Source organism: Squalius cephalus (genome assembly GCF_949319135.1).
Source record: "Squalius cephalus genome assembly, chromosome: 9".
NCBI classification, from domain to species: Eukaryota; Metazoa; Chordata; class Actinopteri; order Cypriniformes; family Leuciscidae; genus Squalius; species Squalius cephalus.
Window position 1 is genome coordinate 3,838,298 of NC_137130.1, and position 21,338 is coordinate 3,859,635.

Sequence of the window (21,338 nt, forward strand, 5' to 3'; positions counted from 1 at the left end):
AATATTTTGTGTCAATTTAGGAGCTTATTTATTCAGCAACTGTCTAATAATTCTGCAAGTCTGTGTTTGCTGAGGTTTCATTGAGCCGCCGTGTGCTTGAAGTTGTCCTGAAATTGCTTACAACAGCATTAAATCGAAGCTCATGCGTGTATGGGATGAGCAGAGCTCGTTTTTGATTGGTTGTATTCTAGGTCAGTAAAAACAGAAAACAAACTGAAACGTTCGATGAATCTTTATTCGCTTTGAAAGACCAACAGTTGATTAGTTTCTCTTTGAGAAATGGCTTGTTGTTCACGTATGGATACATTCATAATCATTCGTAACGACACAGATACAGACGACTGTCAGTGGCAAATCCAAAATCATAAAAACAACAACATTTATAAAACATTGTGATTGGAAATTAGGAAGTATCCATATCTAAAAACTTAGTGCTAGCAGTGACAAACATGTATTTGAAACCTTTCCAACTGAGAATGAAAGAAAACAAACACTGGACAAAAAGAAATCGGACAAAACTTCCCATTTAGTAAATCTCACAAACAGAAACAGAGGCAAATTTGGCACTGGCAACATTACCACATGATCTCGGTTTGATTTGAGAGCTGCAGCAAGGCTAGATTTCACTGAATTACCACTTAATCTATAAACTGACCTGGATTATAGTGCACAAGAATACATGGCATTTTTTGCCCTTTTCAGAGCTCGATCAAGATACTAATCTCACCAGATTGACACAATGCAGCTCAGAGGAAATATTAGTAAAGCAAAAAGAGTCAATAACCAGATGAGAGAAAAGAAAGATGCTGTGAAATGAAACCCCAGCAACTCTTTTATGGCATTAATACAGTATTTCCCCATCCAGTCCTCCATTCCACCCACGAGAAAGAGATCATTTGAGTTACGACCGCCTGTGGACCGCAGTTGAGGAACCAGTGAAGAGGGAAGAGTTCACGATCTCCATGAACGCCTGCTGCTTATTCTAACCTGGGAACATCATCATCATCTTCATCGTCTTCAGCACAGCATTGAGCTCTAAGGCATCTCCTCGATTTCTTCAGCTTCTACCAAGCAGGTCTGATCGTTGGAAGGGGATCTGAAGGGCGGGTGGTACTCGATCAGGTTGAGGATGGATGAATCCGGGTTGCTTCTTTGGTGAAGGAACCAGATCACAGCAGAAACAACCAGAATCAGGACCACACTGATGATGACCAGAGCTGAGAGAAGAGGACTGTTCTCTGGAGACGAGGACACACAAAAACATGAACATTTAACTCCGGCCATAATGGCTCCAGACAAATTAAAAAAGCTGATTGAGGAACTAACAACATTACACATTTTGGACATTATGTGTCTTGAAAACTCATGTACAGGTATACTAGTAAAAAATATTACAAAAATAAGATCATACTTACTGGGTGGGCTTATCCAGACTGCCTCTGAAAAATAGATCAGAAAAATTGGGGGTCAAATTAATCATTTTTATGGGTATTGATATTTAAAAATCTGATCAAAGCGGCTGTTGTCAGACTCTTTATGCATACAAAAATCTCTCTAGATTATTACAATTAATGGGAAAAGTAATCTTTAGAAATGTAAACTGATATTTCCTACTGACACACTTAAGCAAAAGATATAAATAACTGGCTTCAAACCATTTTTTGGGTGAAAATACTAACGTGCCAAAGACTCTTGCACAGTACTGAGTATATATATATATATATATATATATATATATATATATATATATATTATACCCACCCATTGATTTTACAGTAAGCTTTCTCCAGATATTTTAGAGATCCCTCCTCCCCCAACTAAAACCAAAAAACTAACTTTAGAATCATGATTTTTTATTTATTTTTACAAATATTTTATTTATTTGAATTCATTATTCAAAAACCAAAAAAATCATAATTTTTTTAATGAATGATTGAATGACTTGCTCAAAGATTTTTTTTCATTACTGGATGAATCAGTGTTTTTTAACGAATCTCTTGAATGATTCAATGAGAAATATTTTTTTAACAGTCACTTGTCGCCACCTACTGGTGTAACGATGTAATTGATATTATATTAATTTGAAGCATCAATTAACTTTAAAAAGGTGATTTACATCCGATAAACATCAGTATTTATATCCGAACTATAAACTTTTATCCCAGTACTTCTGTGACAATTTTAATTATTGTAACAGAATAATGACAGTGTGTGGTTAAAACCTGTTTGTGACGTGGTAATAAGATTGTGTGGGTGAGATTGTGATGGTTTAGCCAATAATTGTGGAGCTCTAACTAAAAGCATAATTTTTTGTTGTTGTTGCTTGAAATAAAATAAAATAAAATATCCAAAAACTAGAGGGTAAGCATCTCTTTTGTGAGAATAACTTTCATTTTGTGCATTGTGTATAGCTTGTGTTTCTATGAGAGGCCAAAGGAGAATTTCCACATTTTAAAGTTCAAACTAGTTGCCAAAGCAACATTTCTAATTTTCATTTAGTTTAACTTGATGTACTAAAATAACTAAAACTGAAAAATAAATAAATAAATAAAAAAAAATAAAAATAAAAAAAAACTATTACAAATGACCAAAAAACACACAACAACATAAGTACAAAACTAAAAAACACAATTCAAAATATACATATAAAAAAACTACAATGGTATCTCAGTGCTACTAAAATACCACTTTTCACAATCCTGAACTTACTCGTCTGACACACGACCCCGTTCTCCGGCTCTTCCGTGCAGCTGATGTTTTCCCACTTCCCGGTGTTGGAGTGAAGAGCGACACACGTGTCCATGAGAGGCAGATCCGTGTCATCCGAGCCGCCGTCCTCCCAGTTATTATAGCGCAACACGCTGTTATCGTCATGCCACTTGAAGACATCTTCTGCAGAGACACAGTGAGAGAGTAATGTTTGTAACCGGACATATTTCATATAAACATTCTCGGTGAAAATAACAGGATAGCTTTCACTGTGAAATTTATTTCACAAGATCATATAATCCTTTAGTATAATGTAAACACATAAGTTTGCTGTTGGGACTCAACTTGATCACTAAAGCCCACCTGCACAGCTTAATAATAATGAAGATATTAATAAATCAAAGAAATAAAGGTGGATATGGATTGGTAGCAGCTGTTTATGTGTGTGTTGTGACTGTAAGGAGGATTAGGTCCTCCAAAACCTTCATTTAAAACTCTATACTCTATTATCAATAAATAAATAAATAACAGAAATTATAATTCATGCACATATTTTAGCTGGAAAACAATGACATACAGTAACTTGTTAATCATTTTCAACCCAATTGCAATTCATTCTTTGGTAACACTTTACAATAAGGTTCCTTTATTAAACATTAGTAAATGTATTAACTAACATGAACTAACAATGAGCAATACATTTACTACTGTTTTTGTTAATCTTTGTTAATGTTAGTTAATAAAAATAAAGCTGTTCATTGTTTGTTCATGTTAGTTCACAGTACATTAACTAATGTTAACAAGATTTTAATAAAGTATTAGTAAATGTTGAAATTAACATTAACAAAGATGAACAAATGCTGTATAAGTGCAGTTCATTATTAGTTAATGTTAACTAATGTAGTTAACTAATGAACCTTATTGTAAAGTGTTACCCATTCTTTCATCTTCAACAAAACCTCACGCCAAATGTTTAGGTTTGACACACTAAAAGTACATGCAAATACATGATGAACGAAACAACAATGTCATTCAGATGATCAAAGTTCACATTGTCCTCTGGTTCATTGTTCAATAACTCATTGAAGTCTTTCATCACGAAGCCTAAACAGTCTGATGCACACATGTGGCGTCTGGAATGTGTTTCTATAGTTTTCACTTGAAAGCATCTGGACTCTGGGTGTGTGGATGATATATTCTTTGAATCCGCCCCTAAAATAACAGGATTTCCTTGTGTTGTGTGATGACACGTGTGAAAAGTGCACTAGAGGAAAACAGCTCGAAAAGTTACTGTGTGTTTACATGTACATTGTGTATGGACTAGCAATCTAACGAAGAGACCGAGCAACTTTAAAGGACTATTTGTCATCATGTACTCACTCTCATGCCATTCAAACCCATATTATTTTTAGTTTAGGTGATGTCAAACCTGGGCACAGCCGTCAGAACAAACAAAAGAACAGCTTGAACATTCTTCCATGAAAGAAAGAAGTGCTCAGAACGACATGAAACTGGTGCCAAAATGTGTGCTTAAACCGTTTAAAAAAGAAAGTAGCAACTCATGATTCACTCATTTAGAAGTTATACAAACTGTCAGCAACACCAGGCATATAATCCACTATAACTAAACAGACTGGTTAAGATTTTTCAAAGCACTCCTTTAATGGTCTAAACTTAAAGCACTGACTAAGCAACAGTCTGGTAAACAACTCTTTTCCACAGGCCCTGGTTTGAACAGATTAGTGAAGTTCAGATGCATTCCAGTGCAGAGAAGCTGGACCACGTCCAATAACATGCTTAAAGGGGTGGTGTAATGCCCTTATCACAAGATGTAAAATAAGTCTCTGATGTCCCCAGAGTGTGTATGTGAAGTTTTAGCTCAAAATACCCCACAGATATTTCTATATAGCATGTTAAAATTGTCTCTTTTTGAGGGTGAGCAAAAACGCACCGTTTTTGTGTGTGTTCCTTTAAATGCAAATGAGCTGCTGCTCCCGGCGCAGGGGGCGGAGCTTCAACAGCTTGTGTCCTTTTACCTCACACACACATGCACTGAACATTTCTAAAACTTTTAGCCTTTTATGTTCAAACCGGAGTCAGACAATGATGGAGAGACTCAAGAAGTGACAACATGTAGAAGCAACAGGACATTTCTGAATGGTTAGTTGATGAGTTTATGAAGCTTATGTGTAGTTATCTTCTAGCCATTGATTAGCATATTCTGTCTTGATAATCTATAAATCGTGTTCCGGGGGCGGGGTTTATGTAAATTCTAGGGTTGGTGATGTCTCTAACCCGGGAGGAATGTGGTGTAGTCTCTACCAGCCGTTTGTTGTAGTCCTTAAAAAGTGATTTCTTTAAAAGCAAATATCTCCCTTTGCTTTGAACTTTGAGCGTTGTAACTTTGCAGATGTTGTTTATGCTCAAACAGCAACATTACACACTAACTAAAGTTAGAAAAGTCAAATCATAATCAACCACCCCTTTAAGCATCTACTGCATATGTTTTTGTGTTTTTAATGGGAAAAAACATTATCTTACTTTTAGAACGTATAACTCAAGAATAAAGTATAACCCGCATATTGCAAAAATTATTTACTCAAGAATTAAATGTGATTTACATAGTTAAGAACAAAAAGTGTGCACAATAAAAAGCAATAAAAAATATCCAAACATTTATATCTATGTGTAATTTGCTTTATTTCTTTAGAGAATCCTTTTTTCCCTACTCTTTACTATTTAAATTATTATTTATAATTTCACATATTTGAAATTTTACTTCTTAAGTGAAAACAATCCTTTAAAATCAACGTGAAATTGTATTCGATTACATCCATAATCTTGCATATTTCCGAGTGAAACAGGATATTCAATGAGGAAAATATAATGTAAGGCAAGACTGATTTTATTCATGAAATTGATTGAGTGGCTTTTGAAAAGTGGGTGTTAAGGACATTAACATCAAGGACAATAACTATAATAATTTTGATAAAGTTCTAAAAAAATATTAAAAAGTCCTATCAAAATATTAAAGAATACACCACAACTATAACAGCACAGAGAAACTATATCATTGAAATCACTTTCAGAACAATTTTCACCAGCTGATGAATGCTAAAAAAATTGACAGCCAATCAGAATCCATATTTTTTTTAAAGAACTCATGCATTTAAAGTGACAGGCGACAAAACTGCAGTGTACGCTTATAAAAAAACAGTACGATATCATCCGCTGATGTTGACACTGATATGATTATCTTATCATTATATATTTATCGTTCTTCTTGGTGTGAATGTGCCTTTACTTAGGGTTGGGCCATATGGCCAAAAAGTTATCAAGATAAAATCAGTCGATATTGATAATTATCGAGATAAATATCAAATCTTTATTTATTTTTTTTAAGGCAGATTTTTGCTCCTGAGTGAAAGTGCAGATGTAAATTTATGTTCATTAACAAACATAGTCACATCTGTTGAAATTATAACAACCTCCTTTTTAAAGGGTAAAGTTTAATATAGTATTTGGATCGTTAACCACAGGTAAAACCACGCACTGCACCTCACTACCACGGTAAAAGGTTACTCTACTGTTTCTATGGTATTTATTATTAAAAACAGTAGTTTAAAGACATTTAGAATAATACAAATGCACAAAAACTGCAATAGCTTAGTAACAAAAAAAATACTGTAATTAATTATAATCCATTATCCCTTTAATGCATTTAATACGTTTGTAAACCATGTTTTCCACCAAAATAAAAGCTTGATGCAAAAATAAAAGATCATGTTTTTATCTCTTTCAAATATAGAAATTAGTACAAAACTAATTATGAAAGTTTCCTTTATTTTTCAGTGCATTTGTGTTACAATATATGGCTATTACGGTCATGGGATTAATATTATAACTGTAGTTTGCTAGGACTTTTACGTGCTTTTCCCTAATCACTGAAGTGACCTCGATGTGCGGGTTAGCGGTATCATTAGCCATCAGGCAAGTGTTATTTAAATAAACTCCTGATGTACTTACAAACTTTCCAATGCCTCGTTTTATGAGTACAGAACCTATTTGTACAACTGTAGAAGTCTGGTAGCATTCTGGGCATTATTAGTGGGGTAATTTACGAGATACAGCCTTGGATCCATTAGCGCCTGCACTAAGCCATCCGGCTGATATCTCTAAATAAGCTCTAACTTTAATAATGTTCGACCAAGGGAAAAAAGGCTTCTGAGGGGGGGACTATAAAAGGACAAATAGTCCTTTTACTTCAAACCATCCCTTTAATGTCTACATTAATAATATAATAAAAAAATCAATATGAATATCCCACATTTCTGCCACAAAACCATGGTTACAGTTTGCGTTACTAGAGTAAATCCATGGTAAATGTAGGTGATTTGTGGATTGAAAAGCCTTCTAACAGCATCATTGTTGCTCAGTGTTTCTCAATGCATTAGTGTTGTTGAGAATGTCAGCACTGTCTCATCAGGCGTTAGTTTAAATCACAAGGCATTTGATTTGTGGTTTGTATGGGAGAACTCGAACGCTTCTCACTGGATCACAGCGTTGTTCAATGGTCATGTGATTGAGACGGTCAGCGAGTAAATGTATTCGCTCTAAGCTCACGCTGCGGTGTGTTTTGAGCCGAGCTGATAAACGGTCCGTGGCGCGCAGTTAAAACACACAGCTTTTCTGGATTGTTTCCCATTTAAAGTTTTCACATACGCAACAGAAATGGCAGCACCTATCAGTTATTGGCAACAGTGTGACGGTTTGCAACACGCATTATTTGCACAGTGCATAAACATTATATCAAACACTTATAGAACTTTTGTTATTATTTTATTACATCGCAATAATTGTCACTATCATTTTATCGCCCAGTCCTAGTGTCACTTTCTAGAATGAAGGCTGATGGTTTAAAAGTAAAAGGGATTCGCGATGTCAGCTGACAATAATATTTGTTTCAGAAGTGGAGCATATTATTACATTTTGATGAAAGATTACGAAAACAAAATGTTTTCTCTAGAATAACACGCACAGATGAAACATTCACAATAAGATATGGCATCAGGAAAGCAAATATAGATCATTCTGATGTTTAAAGACTTACATCACTAGGTTTTGAGGTGTTTCTGGATGAAAATTAAACTTACCGTCGCTGTCATAGTACATTCCCAGCCAAATGTTCATTTTGCCTTTCCACACAGAAGGGCTGTAATTAACGATGAAGTCATTCTCCTCAGCGCTTTTTACTGTCAAGAGTTCTAAAAATGTAATGGGAAGGTTAAACTCTACCATATAGTGTAGAAAAACAATACACAAGTTTAGATGCAAAAAAGCAATTACCAAATCTTCCACACTTGGCTTTTGCATCTCTAAAAGTGTAGCTTTTGGCTACGTCCTCATCTCCATGGATGAAATGATAGCAGTTGAGGCCGAGCGTCAACCATGTTCGTCCGTCTGCAGGGCAGTCTATACAGACAAGGCATTTTTTGGTTAACAGTTCAACAAGTCCTAACCAGGTTTGTACACAAGGTAACAAGTGCTAAAAACAATCACTTCTATGCTAATTTGAGGTTTTGTTTTAACCCGAACAGCACATTGAACATCAAATTTGTCATGGACTGGTTTAACAGAGGTGTGGTTCGAATCCCGCTCTGAACGGTGCGAGTAGAACCGAAGGGGTTATGTTGGTGCCGTGACCCGGATTATGGGAGTGAGGTTTAGGTGGGTTAGTGTAAAAGAGGTCAGCTAGTGCAAGTAAATGTCACTCCTTGACCTCAAGAGGTGCACTAGGCCCCGGTTTTTAGCGTTCTTGTTAGTGCACTCGCCTCCAATGCTGGTTCAAATCCTGCTCGAACCGGAGTAGAACCGGAGAGGTTTTCAAGATTTTTTCAAGGAACAATTGAAGACATTTTGAACTTGAACAACAGTTCATAGTGACGTCTGTCAAACTCAAAAATGACATAAAAACCTCATAAAAGTATCACAAAAGTATCTTAGCTGTAGTTCACATGACATATGAACTGTATTTTAATTGTTCTGAAGTTCTCAGATCAAAAATAGCACCAGACAATACGTAAATGACATGCACACTCCCAAAAAATATGCTCTTCCTCAGTATTTTTGTCTTGTTTTCCAGTACAAATATCTAAACATTCTTAAATCAAGATACATTTACTTGAGATGCACAATGCTATAAGATATTAAGTTTTATTTTCTGAAAAATTAATCCAAACTAAGTGAGTTTTTGCTTAAAACAAAAAATATACGAAACTTTTTTTCGCTTTTGAATGAAGTTGTACATTTTCAAATTCTTACTCCATTGGCAAATATATTTTCTTGTTTTAAGCATAAACTAAACTAAGCAACACTTAATATCTAATTAATTTTCTCCAGTAGGCCTAAATGTATCTTGATTTAAGAAAGTTTGATGTATATTTGAAATGGAAACAAAACAAAAATAATTTCATTATTTTTACAGTGCAAGAACCAATGATGTTTTGATAATGACTTCAGAAGACTTAAATGCAGTATAGTGCCTATGTTGTATGGTAGCATACGGGTTTGCATAAGTATATGAATACATGATGATAGGATTTTCATTTTGGGCGAATTATTACTAGAAACATTTAGAGGTTGAAAAACAACTCATTGCAGATGAAAATAGAAAAGTATAAGTAAACACTACAGGCATTTAAATTACTTTACTTATAAATTAATTTCAATGACATGCATGAAAATAATAATCACAGGAAAATCAAAATCAACCCGCATATTTCCAGAAAGTTCTGTCACTGTTACCAAAAACTGAAACAACGTGAAAGAAAACTTCAGAAAGCTCATTTAGGAATTCACGAGCCGAATCATTATAGTTTTACAGTATCGATAATTATTAGGCTACTAACTAATGGTATTACTAACAAAACAACGTTTATGTGGAGCTTCCCTTTTCATTTTTAGAGCCTGACTATTTTTCCCCAGTCTTGCTAAGATAGTAGTCAAAGCTCGTGACATTGTGATGCAGAGCGACTGACACGAAGAGAAGTTTGACGTTCCATTTTAGAACTTTCAAATGTAACTCAAAAGAAACAATGTAACTGTTTCAAAAGAAACAATGTATCTGTTTCAAAAGACACAATGTAACTGTTTCTCGTGGCGAGAACACTGGAGATCTCAGATGTACTCTGGTGAAGTTCACTCCTGTTGTTTTGCATCGCCATTAAAACAAACAATACCGTAACGAGCTCAGCGTTAAACGCGTGACAAACACTCGCTAACGCAAACTACTCACCAGCACTGTCTTCTCCTCGCGCGAAACGGCACGTAAGAACAAGAAGAATGGTGTAAAACACTGTAAAATGACGAAAACTGGACTCCATGTTTTCAACACAGTGCAGATATCATGGCTGAGCCTGAGCGCTGAACGCGTCACACACAGACACAGAAACACGCGCGCGCGCACACACACACACACACACACACACACGCACAGTGTCAACAATAACTTAACTTGGTTAGTTAAGGTTTTAAATGCATTGTTTCTAGTTTTGTAATAGTATTGCTACTGCTATGTCCACATATAGCTAATCTGAGACTTTGTGCATCATTAAGTTGTATTACTGTATATTAAAGCACAGAGAGATGACCGATGACCTTTCAGATTATTTTGGCACTGTTAACTAGACTAAAGAGCCTCTAGCCATCAAATCCCACAGGAATGTATATACGTGACTGCAACAGTGAACTCATACCATTATTACACTCGGATAAAACAACCTGTCTGACTGAACACAGAGATGACACATTTATTGTTTGCTTTTAAGGTGTTCAAACGATTAATCGCGATTAATCGCATCCAAAATAAAAGTTTGTTTTTACATAATATATGTGTGTGTACGGTGTATAATTATTTTCTATATATAAACACACACATGCATGTATATATTTAAGAAATATTTGCATGTATATACTGTGTATATTTATATTATATATAATTTATATTATATATAAATATTTTATATATAAATAACTCATTTTTCTTAAATATATATGCATGTGTGTGTATTTATATATAGAAAATAATTATACTCCATACACACACATATATTATGTAAACACAAACTTTTATTTTGGATGCGATTAATCGCGATTAATCGTTTGACAGCCCTAAAAATAATACTAATAAATACATCAGAAATTTTGATTCTTCTTAATCAAAAGGACATACATATGAAAATGTTTTCCCAGATGTTTACCATTTTGAATTAAATGTTTAAAATGAAATAAGATGGCAATGTCATTAATTATACCACAAATTATTACATTTATTCATGTAAAAAATTAGATACATTTATTCATGTTTTCAGTTGGTGTTAAAGCCTAACCCACCTCAGTATTGGCATTGAAACAACACTAACTTACACGGTTTAGGAATGTGTTTAAGATTTTAAAGGAAACTTTCTTATATAAACTTTCATTTTAAGCAGGCAAACATGGAAATATTATGAATATTATATATCAAAGTCTGAGAGACATAGTGCAAAAATAAACAGAGTTACAGTTGTTTAAAGAAATGAAACAATCTCTCACTCCCCAGACGTCTATGGAATAATAATAACATTAATAAAATAAATGTGTGATGATTGCCAGCTCATCGTGCTGGGATGTTCTTCACATTTTTAAAGAAACGTACAGTATTGTGGGGATAGTCTACTTTGTGAACCCTTTTAGGTGCAGTATGTCTTTAAAAACCTGTACTCAGAACATTAAAAGCAATTATTAAAATGATTAACTTAATGATAAATAATTTATAGTTACTTCAATTTTAAACTTGTTTAGTTAGTTGCCAGAGCAATATTTGGTGTGGATCTCAGATGGTCCTGTAGATGGCGCTCTCGCTGCATGGACTGATGCAGTGCTTCTTAAAGGGCAAGTTCACCCAAAAATGAAACTATCACATAAGTGTATATGACTTTCTTCATTCAGATGAACATAATCTGAGTTATATAAAAAAAAAATATTCTGGCTCTTCCAAACTTTATAATGGGAGTGAATAGTGGCCAAGTTTCTGAAGCTCCAAAAAGCGCATCCATCCATTATAAAAGTAATCCGCTCTAGTGCCTGATGGGTTTTTGTAAGAAAAATGTTTATGACATCAAAGTACCGCGAGAGTGATTTAAGCATACGGACATGTCAGCTCTCTAATCGCTCTCGCGGCACTTTAATGCCATTAATTTAATGCTGATCAGCCTGAAGGGGTTGTATTCGCTATAACAAACGCCTCGCTCTACATTATCCCGCTTATTACATGGCTACCTACCAAATAAATCAATAATTTGACACAAAATATTGATTTAAAAAGGAGTTTATTGATTTAAAAACGATTGTACTGCTTCCGCTAAAGAAAATAGTCCGTTCCGTCTCTACGGTTAGAATCCTGCGTCCATAGCAACGCTCTGTTTTTCATGGCAACGGTGTGTAATACTTGCTATCAAGAAATAACATATAAATAACAATATCAAGAAATAACACACCGCATTCTACATTAGAGTTCAACCAAGCCATGTAATAATGTGAAATATAACAACAACAGGGACGGATTATGGCGATGATGCGGATGTCTCAAAAGGCCCCATTCACCACATTTTGCGACATTTCTTTTTTGTTGCTAAATAGTACATATTTTACGAGTTGCCCAATTAATTCATTCTGGGCACAGTAACGTTATGCAACACATGCTCCTCTCTCATCTACTTCTCTCTTTCTTCTATCAGTCTCTTAAGAGAAATAGCCTATCTCCCTAGCTTTGATTGATACAGTCTTTGCAAACTGATTATTTCTGTCGGTCGCTTAAAACTTCTATTTTAAAACCGCTGTTTTGCCTCTTATCTCGCACTGTATGCCCGTTAAGTTAACGTTAACGCTTCAGTGAACGACGGTTTTTCTGTCTACTATATTGTAGGGATTAGGAAGTAGGGGAGGGGACAGTTGCAACAGGGGATGGTTGCAACGTGTCATTTTTCTCCAATCAGAAACAAGCTAGAGTGATGACACTCATACTGAACATGCACAGTTAGACCCTCCACCCACCAAAAAGACAGTAGACATATTCAACATCTGCTGCTGCATTTATTGAACAAAACTTGTTTTGGAGGTATGAAAGTAATTTTTTTCATGAGATGTATTTTTGTCATACTGTCCTGACATTTTGTATGAATTAATCAAAACTTACTTAGTTTGAATTATTGTTTTGTTGACTTCTAAGTGACATGGTTAGCATGTGTCAAAGTCAGTGTGTCTAGCAGGAATATGATGTTCTGTCATGGCTGATAGGGTCGGGGACGGTTGCAACAAGTTATAAATTGCATGTTTAATAAAGGTTTGTTGCATTGCAAATTGTTCAATTCTTCATGTCTGACACTGAAATATGGAGAGATTGAATATCATCTGTAATTCCTGCACACTGAATCTATGTAGGCCTATGTTTTTACACATACACAAACAAAACTCAATAACTGTTATTTGATAAATATGACTAAATAAATAAATTATAGGCTACAATAATATTATTGAAATACATAATACTATAATATTATAGTAGGCCTAAAACAGTTAATATTTTCAGAATTATATGCTCATTGAGACAAAAAGCTAAAATTAATTAGAGAAATTTAAGGTATTTTTAACGTGTTGCAACCGTCCCTTGGGTCGGGGTCGGTTGCAACATCTGACTTCTTCCATTCAAATAAATACTGTGAACGATATGTCATATATAATCATCTTTAAATGGTATGGGTAATTAGCAGACAGATGCAAGTTTAATATATACAAATTTGGTTGGTCTACTCCAAATAGTCTCTGAGTAACTGAGAGAAATGCAAAAAGTGTTGCAACTGTCCCTGGTCTCCCCTATGCAGTTTTGGATGGGTGTTTTTCATATGAACCCTCAAAGCATCAGTGCAGTTTTGTTGATCCATGATTTACCACCAGGACTCATATTTCCACCGAGACCTACAGAGCAAAGTTCAGATCATTTTTGTGTTGTCATTTTGCATTAAAGATTCTTGTAGCTCTTGTTCTGCTAGTGTTTGATTGCCGCATTACTTCATGAAACTGAATTACACACCCATCTCTCTTCAATGCTCCAGTTTTTCAGGATGCACAGCTTCTCACTGAGGCGTTCACAGTATCAGTGACAAACCTTCATTAGGATGGTTCATTTAAAGATTTGTCTGAATAATTGTGCAGTCTGAAGTTTGATACTGATTTCCTGTATTAAAAAGAGTGCCGTAAACTCAGTTTAACACATTTTACTGTTTAAGTCTATTCCACACATCCAACAATTTCTTTTTAGGCCTACTTTTACTGCTATAGTTTGGGGACAAAATTGTGAACTAGGATTGAACTAAATCTAAGAAAACCTTCCTTTGAGGATGCCCTGGATTCATAAATAATTATTTTTATTTTTTATTTTATTTTATGTATGTATGTATGTGTGTGTGATTATCGTTAGCTAAAACTATTAAAAATTGTTATCGCCAATTGAAATAAATCTGAAAAAATAATATTAAAATAGATGAAAAACAAACTTGAATGAAAACTAGTAATGTTTCTTTGGCAACAAGCTGAAATATATATAAGCTGAAGTACTAAAATGACTAAAACTAAACAAATTTATTAAAGCTAAATAAAAATAGTAAAACAAAAACTAATTTATATAAAAAAAATCTAAATTACTAAAACTTATAGTACTTATAGACATAAATACTTTAATAGTATATAAATAATACTAAAATAACAGTTTTTTTATTATAATTAAAATGCATAAAGGTTTTCTTCAGGGTTTTGGGAAGTCTATAGTATTTATAATGAACTTCATATAAAAACTGTGTGTGTGTGTGTCTGTGTGTATATATATATATATATATATATATATATATATGTGTGTGTGTGTGTGTGTGTGTGTGTATGTATATATATATATGTGTGTGTGTGTATATATATATATATATATATGTGTGTGTGTGTGTAACCACTCTTGTCTCTCCCTCTCTCATTTATTGTTAAGGTTAGTTAAATTCATAAAATATCATGTCAAACTGTAATTTACATGCTTTAATGTAATTTTTTTTTTAATGTAACTAGTTAATTACTTACCTGGAGCATTTGTGCACATGTGGTTAGGCTTGGTCTTGTAGATTAGATAGATTAATAGGTTTTGATATATACATTAACATTTGAGTGAACAGTTGGATCCTGATATATCACAGTGTATGTTTGATTCTTTTAACATGTTTTTAACCTTATGCATGTTACTGAATAATAGTCAATCAGATCTAATGAATCTGGACCAGAAAGAGCAGCTCCTGGTCTTTCTTTTCCCCATGTCTCTGGAAAAGTGCTGATATGAAAGCATTACACCTAGTTTGCTCCAGGTAAAGCTGGCTCTAGTGAAGTAGTGTGTCTCAAATGACACCTGCTGGTCAAAGTGAAGAACTGCAGAGAGGGACACACTGGTCACGTGGTAAACAGCAGGCAACTTCAAATGACAGTTCTGGCATTGTATGTTGTCAAAGAAAATACCATAAACATATCATAACAGACGTGATGCTTTAGGTGAATGAACGACAACATGAATAAAACAAAATGTGTTTTTATTCAAAAAATTCTCAAAGAAATGAACAGAAATAAAGCTTAATTAACAATCTACTGGAAACAAAGGGTAAAAGGGGAGAAAAAGAGCTTTTTTTTTGGCTTCAACAAACACTCCAGAAAACAAAAGAAAATATACAGAGGAAGGTTTCTGATAAACCGAACGTACAAGATGCCACTGGCAAGCGTGTGGCACGTAAAACAGAGAAAGAAATTACAAAATCAACTCTCATATAGATATCTCTATGAAAATCTTTTTATTGTTTTTATTTTTTCAAACAGTCTGTACAAAACTTCTCTCTTCATAAATTATTACTTTTTTTTTCATATAACTTAATGGCTGTCTAGTACATGATTTTTCATATTCATGAGCAATTTCTCTCTGCACAACAACTCTTTTCAACTCTTTGACCCAGACACAGATTGGCACTTCGGATTCAGATGTTACTAGCAGCATGAGCCACACAAGAACTCCACAGAAACACACTCGCTGCCACACACACACACACACACACACACACACACACACACGCACGTCAAGAATGGACTCGGCTGTGAGCTGAGCACCACGGATACGCCGTTAAAACTCTGTCTGGACTCGGTCTGAAAGCAACAGTATGGAAGCCCATTTCTGACACATAAGAAAAGAAAAATCGAAATTATTACACAAGTCATAATTATGAGATAAAAAGTCAAACTTATGATACTAAGTGAGATTTTAAAATAATTTTGACGTAAAAGGTGAAATAATTCAGATGAAAAATGTAGTCAATTTCGACTTTTTATCTCATAATTTCAACTTTTTACGTCATAATTTTGACTTGGCATAATTATGACTTAAGTATTTATTTTTTCATCTCAAAACTGAGTCATAAATTTGACTTGTCATAATTATGCCTTAAGTATTAATAATAATATTAAGTATTAATTTATCTTTTCATCTCAAAATTTACAGTCATAATTTGACTTATTATCTCACGGTTTTGACTTTTTAAGTCATAATTTCAACTTGTGTCATAATTATGACTTTTAAATCTCATAAATATGACTTTTTAAATCATAATTTAACTCTTTAATACCAAAAATATGATTTACCAGAGCATGATTTTTTGTTACATTTAATTTAGTAACACTTTATTTTAGTGTCCTTGTTACACGTTACATGTAGTTACTGTAGTAATAACTACAAATTGTGCATAATGACATGCAACTAACCCTAAAACAAACTTTAACCGTAACTCTATAGTAAGTGCATGTAGTTAATTATTATTACTCAGTACTTAAATGTATAATTACACTAACACGGACACCTTCAAATAAAGTGTAACCCTTGTCGTTGTTACATTGTACTTTCTCAAATAAGTACTGAGTAATATTAATTAACTACATGTACTTACTATAGGGTTACGGTGAAGGTTAGTAACTTATTATGCATTATTAGGCTTATTATAATACTAATTATGCATAATTTACTGTTATTACTATAGTTAGTACATGTAACGTGTAACTACGTCACCTTAAAATAAAGTGTTACCGTTTTTTTGTGTTATGTGCGGTAAATGGGCTTCATCTCGGGAAAACCGCGACTTTCAGCATCGCTGTTTCTCACTCTCTCTCTCTCTCTCTCTCTCTCTCTCTCTCGCTCGCTCGCTCGCTCGCACGCTTTCTTGTCTACTTCCTATGGACTACTGGAATATCTTGTGATGAAAAGCAGCATTGTTTTTTGCTTTCGAAACGATGAATCTGAATGCTAAACGACACTAAAACAAACGCACAACTTTCCTTATAACGATAACAATAAAAAATTAAAAAAAACTTTTTTGTTTGAAGAAGAAGAAGAAGGAGAAGAAGGAGGAGAAAAGGATCAAAGTATCTGAAAAGAAAAAACCTGAAAGAAATCAAGTGTACATGGACAGCTCCTGAGCGGTCCGTTTGGTCTGGAGGGGCGGGCTGAACCTGCTAGCCCGACCAATTAAAACAGAGGACAACAAAACTCTGAGGTAGATAACCGGTCAACAAGACCCACCAGGTCAAAAACACAGTCTTTTGGAAGACAAATTAATGAATAAAGCCTTACTAAAGTATATTGTGAGTTTAGAAGAAAATAAAAGACATTTTCCTGTAATGGATGCGATTATTGTTTCAAAGGCCGCGTCCTAAACCCTAGTGAGCTGCCCGTCATATTCTCCCCAACGTCACGTTTTTATCACCTGAAACATGGATACTATAATGCAATTAAAGTCTTTTCTTCCCTATTGTGAACGGGAACAAATGTGGGCGGGGCTTGATTTTGTCCATATTGGATGGTTGTGGTTTGCTATTGGCCGATCTCACGTGAGTGACAGGTTGCCCCGCCCCCGTCATCAGAGAAGAGAAGAGATGCTGCAAGAGGGACGGGAAGTTATTCTGATTCAAGATTATAAGGGAAACATTAACAAAATAAAATAAAAAGATGTGCACGGATAATTCATTTATAACAAATACGGCAATATTCCATAAAAAATATAGATTTCATGAAACATTTGGATTCTTTGGTAGTTTCAGTTTCGCTTTAAGGTTTGGTGCTTTTTTTATTTATTCTAAATGTTGTTTCTAATGAATGCACACTATAATTGACGTTTGTTTTATACTTGTGTTTTTCAGTCCTGTTCTGCTCTGAATACGCTTAAAGGATTGGTTGTGGAGTGACGGGAAATAAAACACACGTTTATTGTGTTTATAATATTTGTAAATGTTTCAGTTTATTTTCCTGGAAAATACGTAAGATACCTACAAATCCTAAGGGAGCACCATATATATCCTTCATTGAGAAGGCAATCCCATAATGCATTTCGAGTAAAAAAAAAGCATGGTCGATTCTAATGAAAAAGCACTAATAATTGTGTGTGCTCTGTACCTTTACTGCAACATGCCAATGCAAAACTCTCCTGAAGTCTATTTGTATGATGCATGTATTTCTTTAACAAATCATTATGAGTTATGATGCTCCCTTAGAAGGCAGCTCACTAGGGGTTTAAAACAGTGCCGTCGTTTCAACCTGTCCTCGTTCCACGTTTCAGTTGTCTCTGCTCTGTAGTGATGTTTTCGTTTAGTTTGTGGCACTTGCTGGATCCAAATCGTCCTTCACGCTATCGGTGTCCGCACCTCGACGACTAAAGACAGCTGAATGCATATGTACAAAGAAGGCACATTCTCCAGAACTGCAATCTAGTCTGTTAAAAAGTCTCAGCGTGGCCCGCCTCGAGAGAAAACGTCCGCACGATCCGCTTGCTTTGGTGAAGTAAACTCGAGATTTGTTTGCCTGCTATAATCGAGCACTGACATCCACACGTTCACCTCTCCTCGCCCGCCGAACCAACAAAGAGGTTTAACTCTGAACGCATCAAACCATTTTCGGTCTGACTGACAGGCCACGCCTCCCTCCCGCCCCCAAAATTAGAATACGAGTCAAGCCCCTCCCCCCTCCCGCCCTCCCACACGAGTTCATCTAAAGCTAAACTACAACACCGAGATTTATAAACGAAAGTAAAAGGCGATTATCAAAAATGTGATCGTTCAGCAGAATTTCTACCACATTCAAACAACCAAAGGATCATCACCTCTGATTATAAAAACATTAAATCCTATGAAAACTCCATCAATGTCGTCACTCGAAACGGTTTGTACTCTAAAAGATCCGAAAAAGCAAAACACCGAAATCCAAGCGCAGCGAAATTTTCCTTTTTGCGAGATTGCTAAAAAAGCCCTATTCAGCTGATTTACAAGGCAGCGGCCGCACACGTCTCTTCTTCGGCCACCGTACGGGAAAGAGTTTAAGGCAAATCGTATAAGACCAACAGATCGGTCAGACCGAAGATGAAGCACACAACAGAAAAACACATCAACGACACTCACACCGCAAGCACAAACGCATCTTTCTCAGGATGTCCGGCTGACAAATCTCTAAGAACAAACATCTGTTTCAGTACAAAAGAAGAGAGAGAGAGAAAAAAACAAAACAAAAAAACAAATCTGAAATCATAAACACAAGAATAATATCCATGCACATCGAGTCGCATGATGAAGTTCCTGCATCTATGTGACAATCCTTGGTAAAAAATAATCAGTTTCCTTATTAAAATAAAACTTTTCTTTTTCTTTCCATTTCATTTTTTTTTTTTTTTTTTTCTTTGTTAGCATCCTCTGATGAAATGAATCCTTGATTTGCACCTAATGGAACTTATACCAAAATAGTTGAAGTAGTTTTATTATAAAACCAAGGAACTCATCGTAGAACCTGTGCAAAATGTTGATTCATCGGTAGAGCCGGTCCTTCAAAGGAAGCTGTTATTGATTTAGCAGTCGTCTCCTTCTCTCTCAACCTCACACAACCCTGGAAGTGAAGCACAACGAAAACTTCAAATCAATAGTTTGACACAAACACTGTAAGACTTTTATTCTGCAAGGATGCATTATATTGATCAAAAAACAGTTATAATGTTACAAAAGATTTTGGTTTCAAATAAATGCTGTTTTCTGTTCATCAAAGAATTCTGAAAAAATAAAATGATCACAAATTCCACTAAAATATGAAGCAGCACAAAGATAATAATCATAAATGTTTCTTGAGCATCAAATCATCATATTAGAATGATTTCTGAAGGATCATGTGACTCTGAAAATTCAGCTTTGATCACAGGAATAAATGACACTTTACAATTTATTACAATATGAGTTATTTTAAAAGGTAATAATATTTCACAATATTACTGTCTTTACTGTATTTGTCATCAAATAAATGCAGCTTTTTAAAAATCCCATCCCCAAACTTTTGAATGTCAGCTGATAACATCATATATTTTCCAACATCTTTAACCAAAGACCAATATCTCGGCAACAAAATATTTTAGATCTGAGCATTACTATAAAAACGTATATTCAACAAAAAAACAAACAAAATCCATGCATGAAAATTACAAGTGTAAAATTTCTATTTTTACTTCCAGGTTTTCATTCATTTACTCACTCTAATGCCATTCCAACCTCTTTTTTTTTTTCTTCCTTGACACACAAAACGAGGTTGAAGTCTGACATGACGAGTCACATGACGAGTCTGCAAGACTTCATAAATCTTATTCACGACTGTACAATAAAAAAAAACCATGCCATGGATGAATCAAAGCAGGTTTGAGATCATTGATTCCTCCATGTCAATATCCGCGTTTCCATTACCCTTCAAATTGCGCAAATTGAAATTGCGAATTGAAAATACACTCAATGGAAACACGTAATTTGCGCAAAAACTCCCATTTATCGCAAAAAAGTTTTTACTCTCGCATGAGGTGGATTTTCAGGCAATTCGAAAAAGAAATATTTCACAGAACTGCAATGGAAACAGTTTTTGCGCATTTACAGGTCAGCTGACGTAGACGACGCGTGTGTTTGGACAGAATACGAGACAGAGTTCTTTATTAAATTCATATAAAACAAAAGAATTACATGAATTCTAAACCTCAAATAAATGCCACAATCAAGACCTCGAAGCAGAAATGAGTGAGAAACACCCAGAAACACCTCATATGAGCCGCTCACAAGTATAAGGGTCTTTCCTTACCATTAATGATTGGATAACACACATATGTCTCCTTCGATTAATAATAATGGCCAGTGCAGTGGCTGAGATACAGTACATAAACCGACCAACGTCCATCGCCATGTTTTTTGGAATGATTTTACTTATCACAAGAGGAAAAAATGAAGTTTTAGTCACATAACATCAGTTAATGGAAAGGCCGTCATTTCGCAATAGTTTTTTGTCGACATTTAGAAAAAAATCGCAAAAGTTTTGCGCAAATCTGTAATGGAAACGTGCCTACTGACAGAAAATGACAATTGACGAAACCAATTAGCTGTATTGACAACTTTTAAGATACTTTTTTGTTCTTTTTGGATCTTGACAGTATGAATAACCATCAAATAATAAGTTAATAAAAAAG

General features: G+C 34.7%; 2 protein-coding genes across 4 annotated transcripts in view; both read right to left on the minus strand.

Moving 5' to 3' along the window:
• Window positions 1-217: 217 nt before the first annotated feature.
• cd302 (CD302 molecule) lies at window positions 218-10,314 on the minus strand. Its single transcript, XM_079881968.1, has 6 exons — window positions 10,004-10,314; window positions 8,056-8,181; window positions 7,863-7,973; window positions 2,710-2,892; window positions 1,416-1,439; window positions 218-1,238 (listed from the first exon to the last, which is right to left on the minus strand). The coding sequence occupies exons 1-6, from the start codon at window positions 10,089-10,091 to the stop codon at window positions 1,036-1,038; spliced, it is 735 nt and encodes a 244-aa protein (XP_079738094.1). The 5' UTR covers window positions 10,092-10,314; the 3' UTR covers window positions 218-1,035.
• A 7,058-nt stretch (window positions 10,315-17,372) lies between these two features.
• Window positions 17,373-21,338, minus strand: part of rbms1b (RNA binding motif, single stranded interacting protein 1b) — a 78,981-nt gene continuing 75,015 nt past the window's right edge. For all 3 annotated transcript variants that reach the window (XM_079881962.1, XM_079881961.1, XM_079881963.1), the window contains exon 14: window positions 17,373-19,735. The gene's annotated coding sequence lies outside the window, so the exon portion shown is untranslated. The remainder of the gene's footprint in view (window positions 19,736-21,338) is intronic.

What these genes read in the sequence shown, in the direction of transcription:
- cd302 (XM_079881968.1), bottom strand. Translation starts at nt 10,091, where the DNA reads ATGGAGTCCAGTTTTCGTCATTTTACAGTGTTTTACACCATTCTTCTT. An exon ending in AGCCAAGTGTGGAAGATTTG is followed by an intron (nt 7,974 to 8,055) that starts GTAATTGCTTTT and finishes TTACATTTTTAG; the next exon opens with AACTCTTGACAGTAAAAAGC. An exon ending in AGTCTGGATAAGCCCACCCA is followed by an intron (nt 1,239 to 1,415) that starts GTAAGTATGATC and finishes CCTCGTCTCCAG; the next exon opens with AGAACAGTCCTCTTCTCTCA.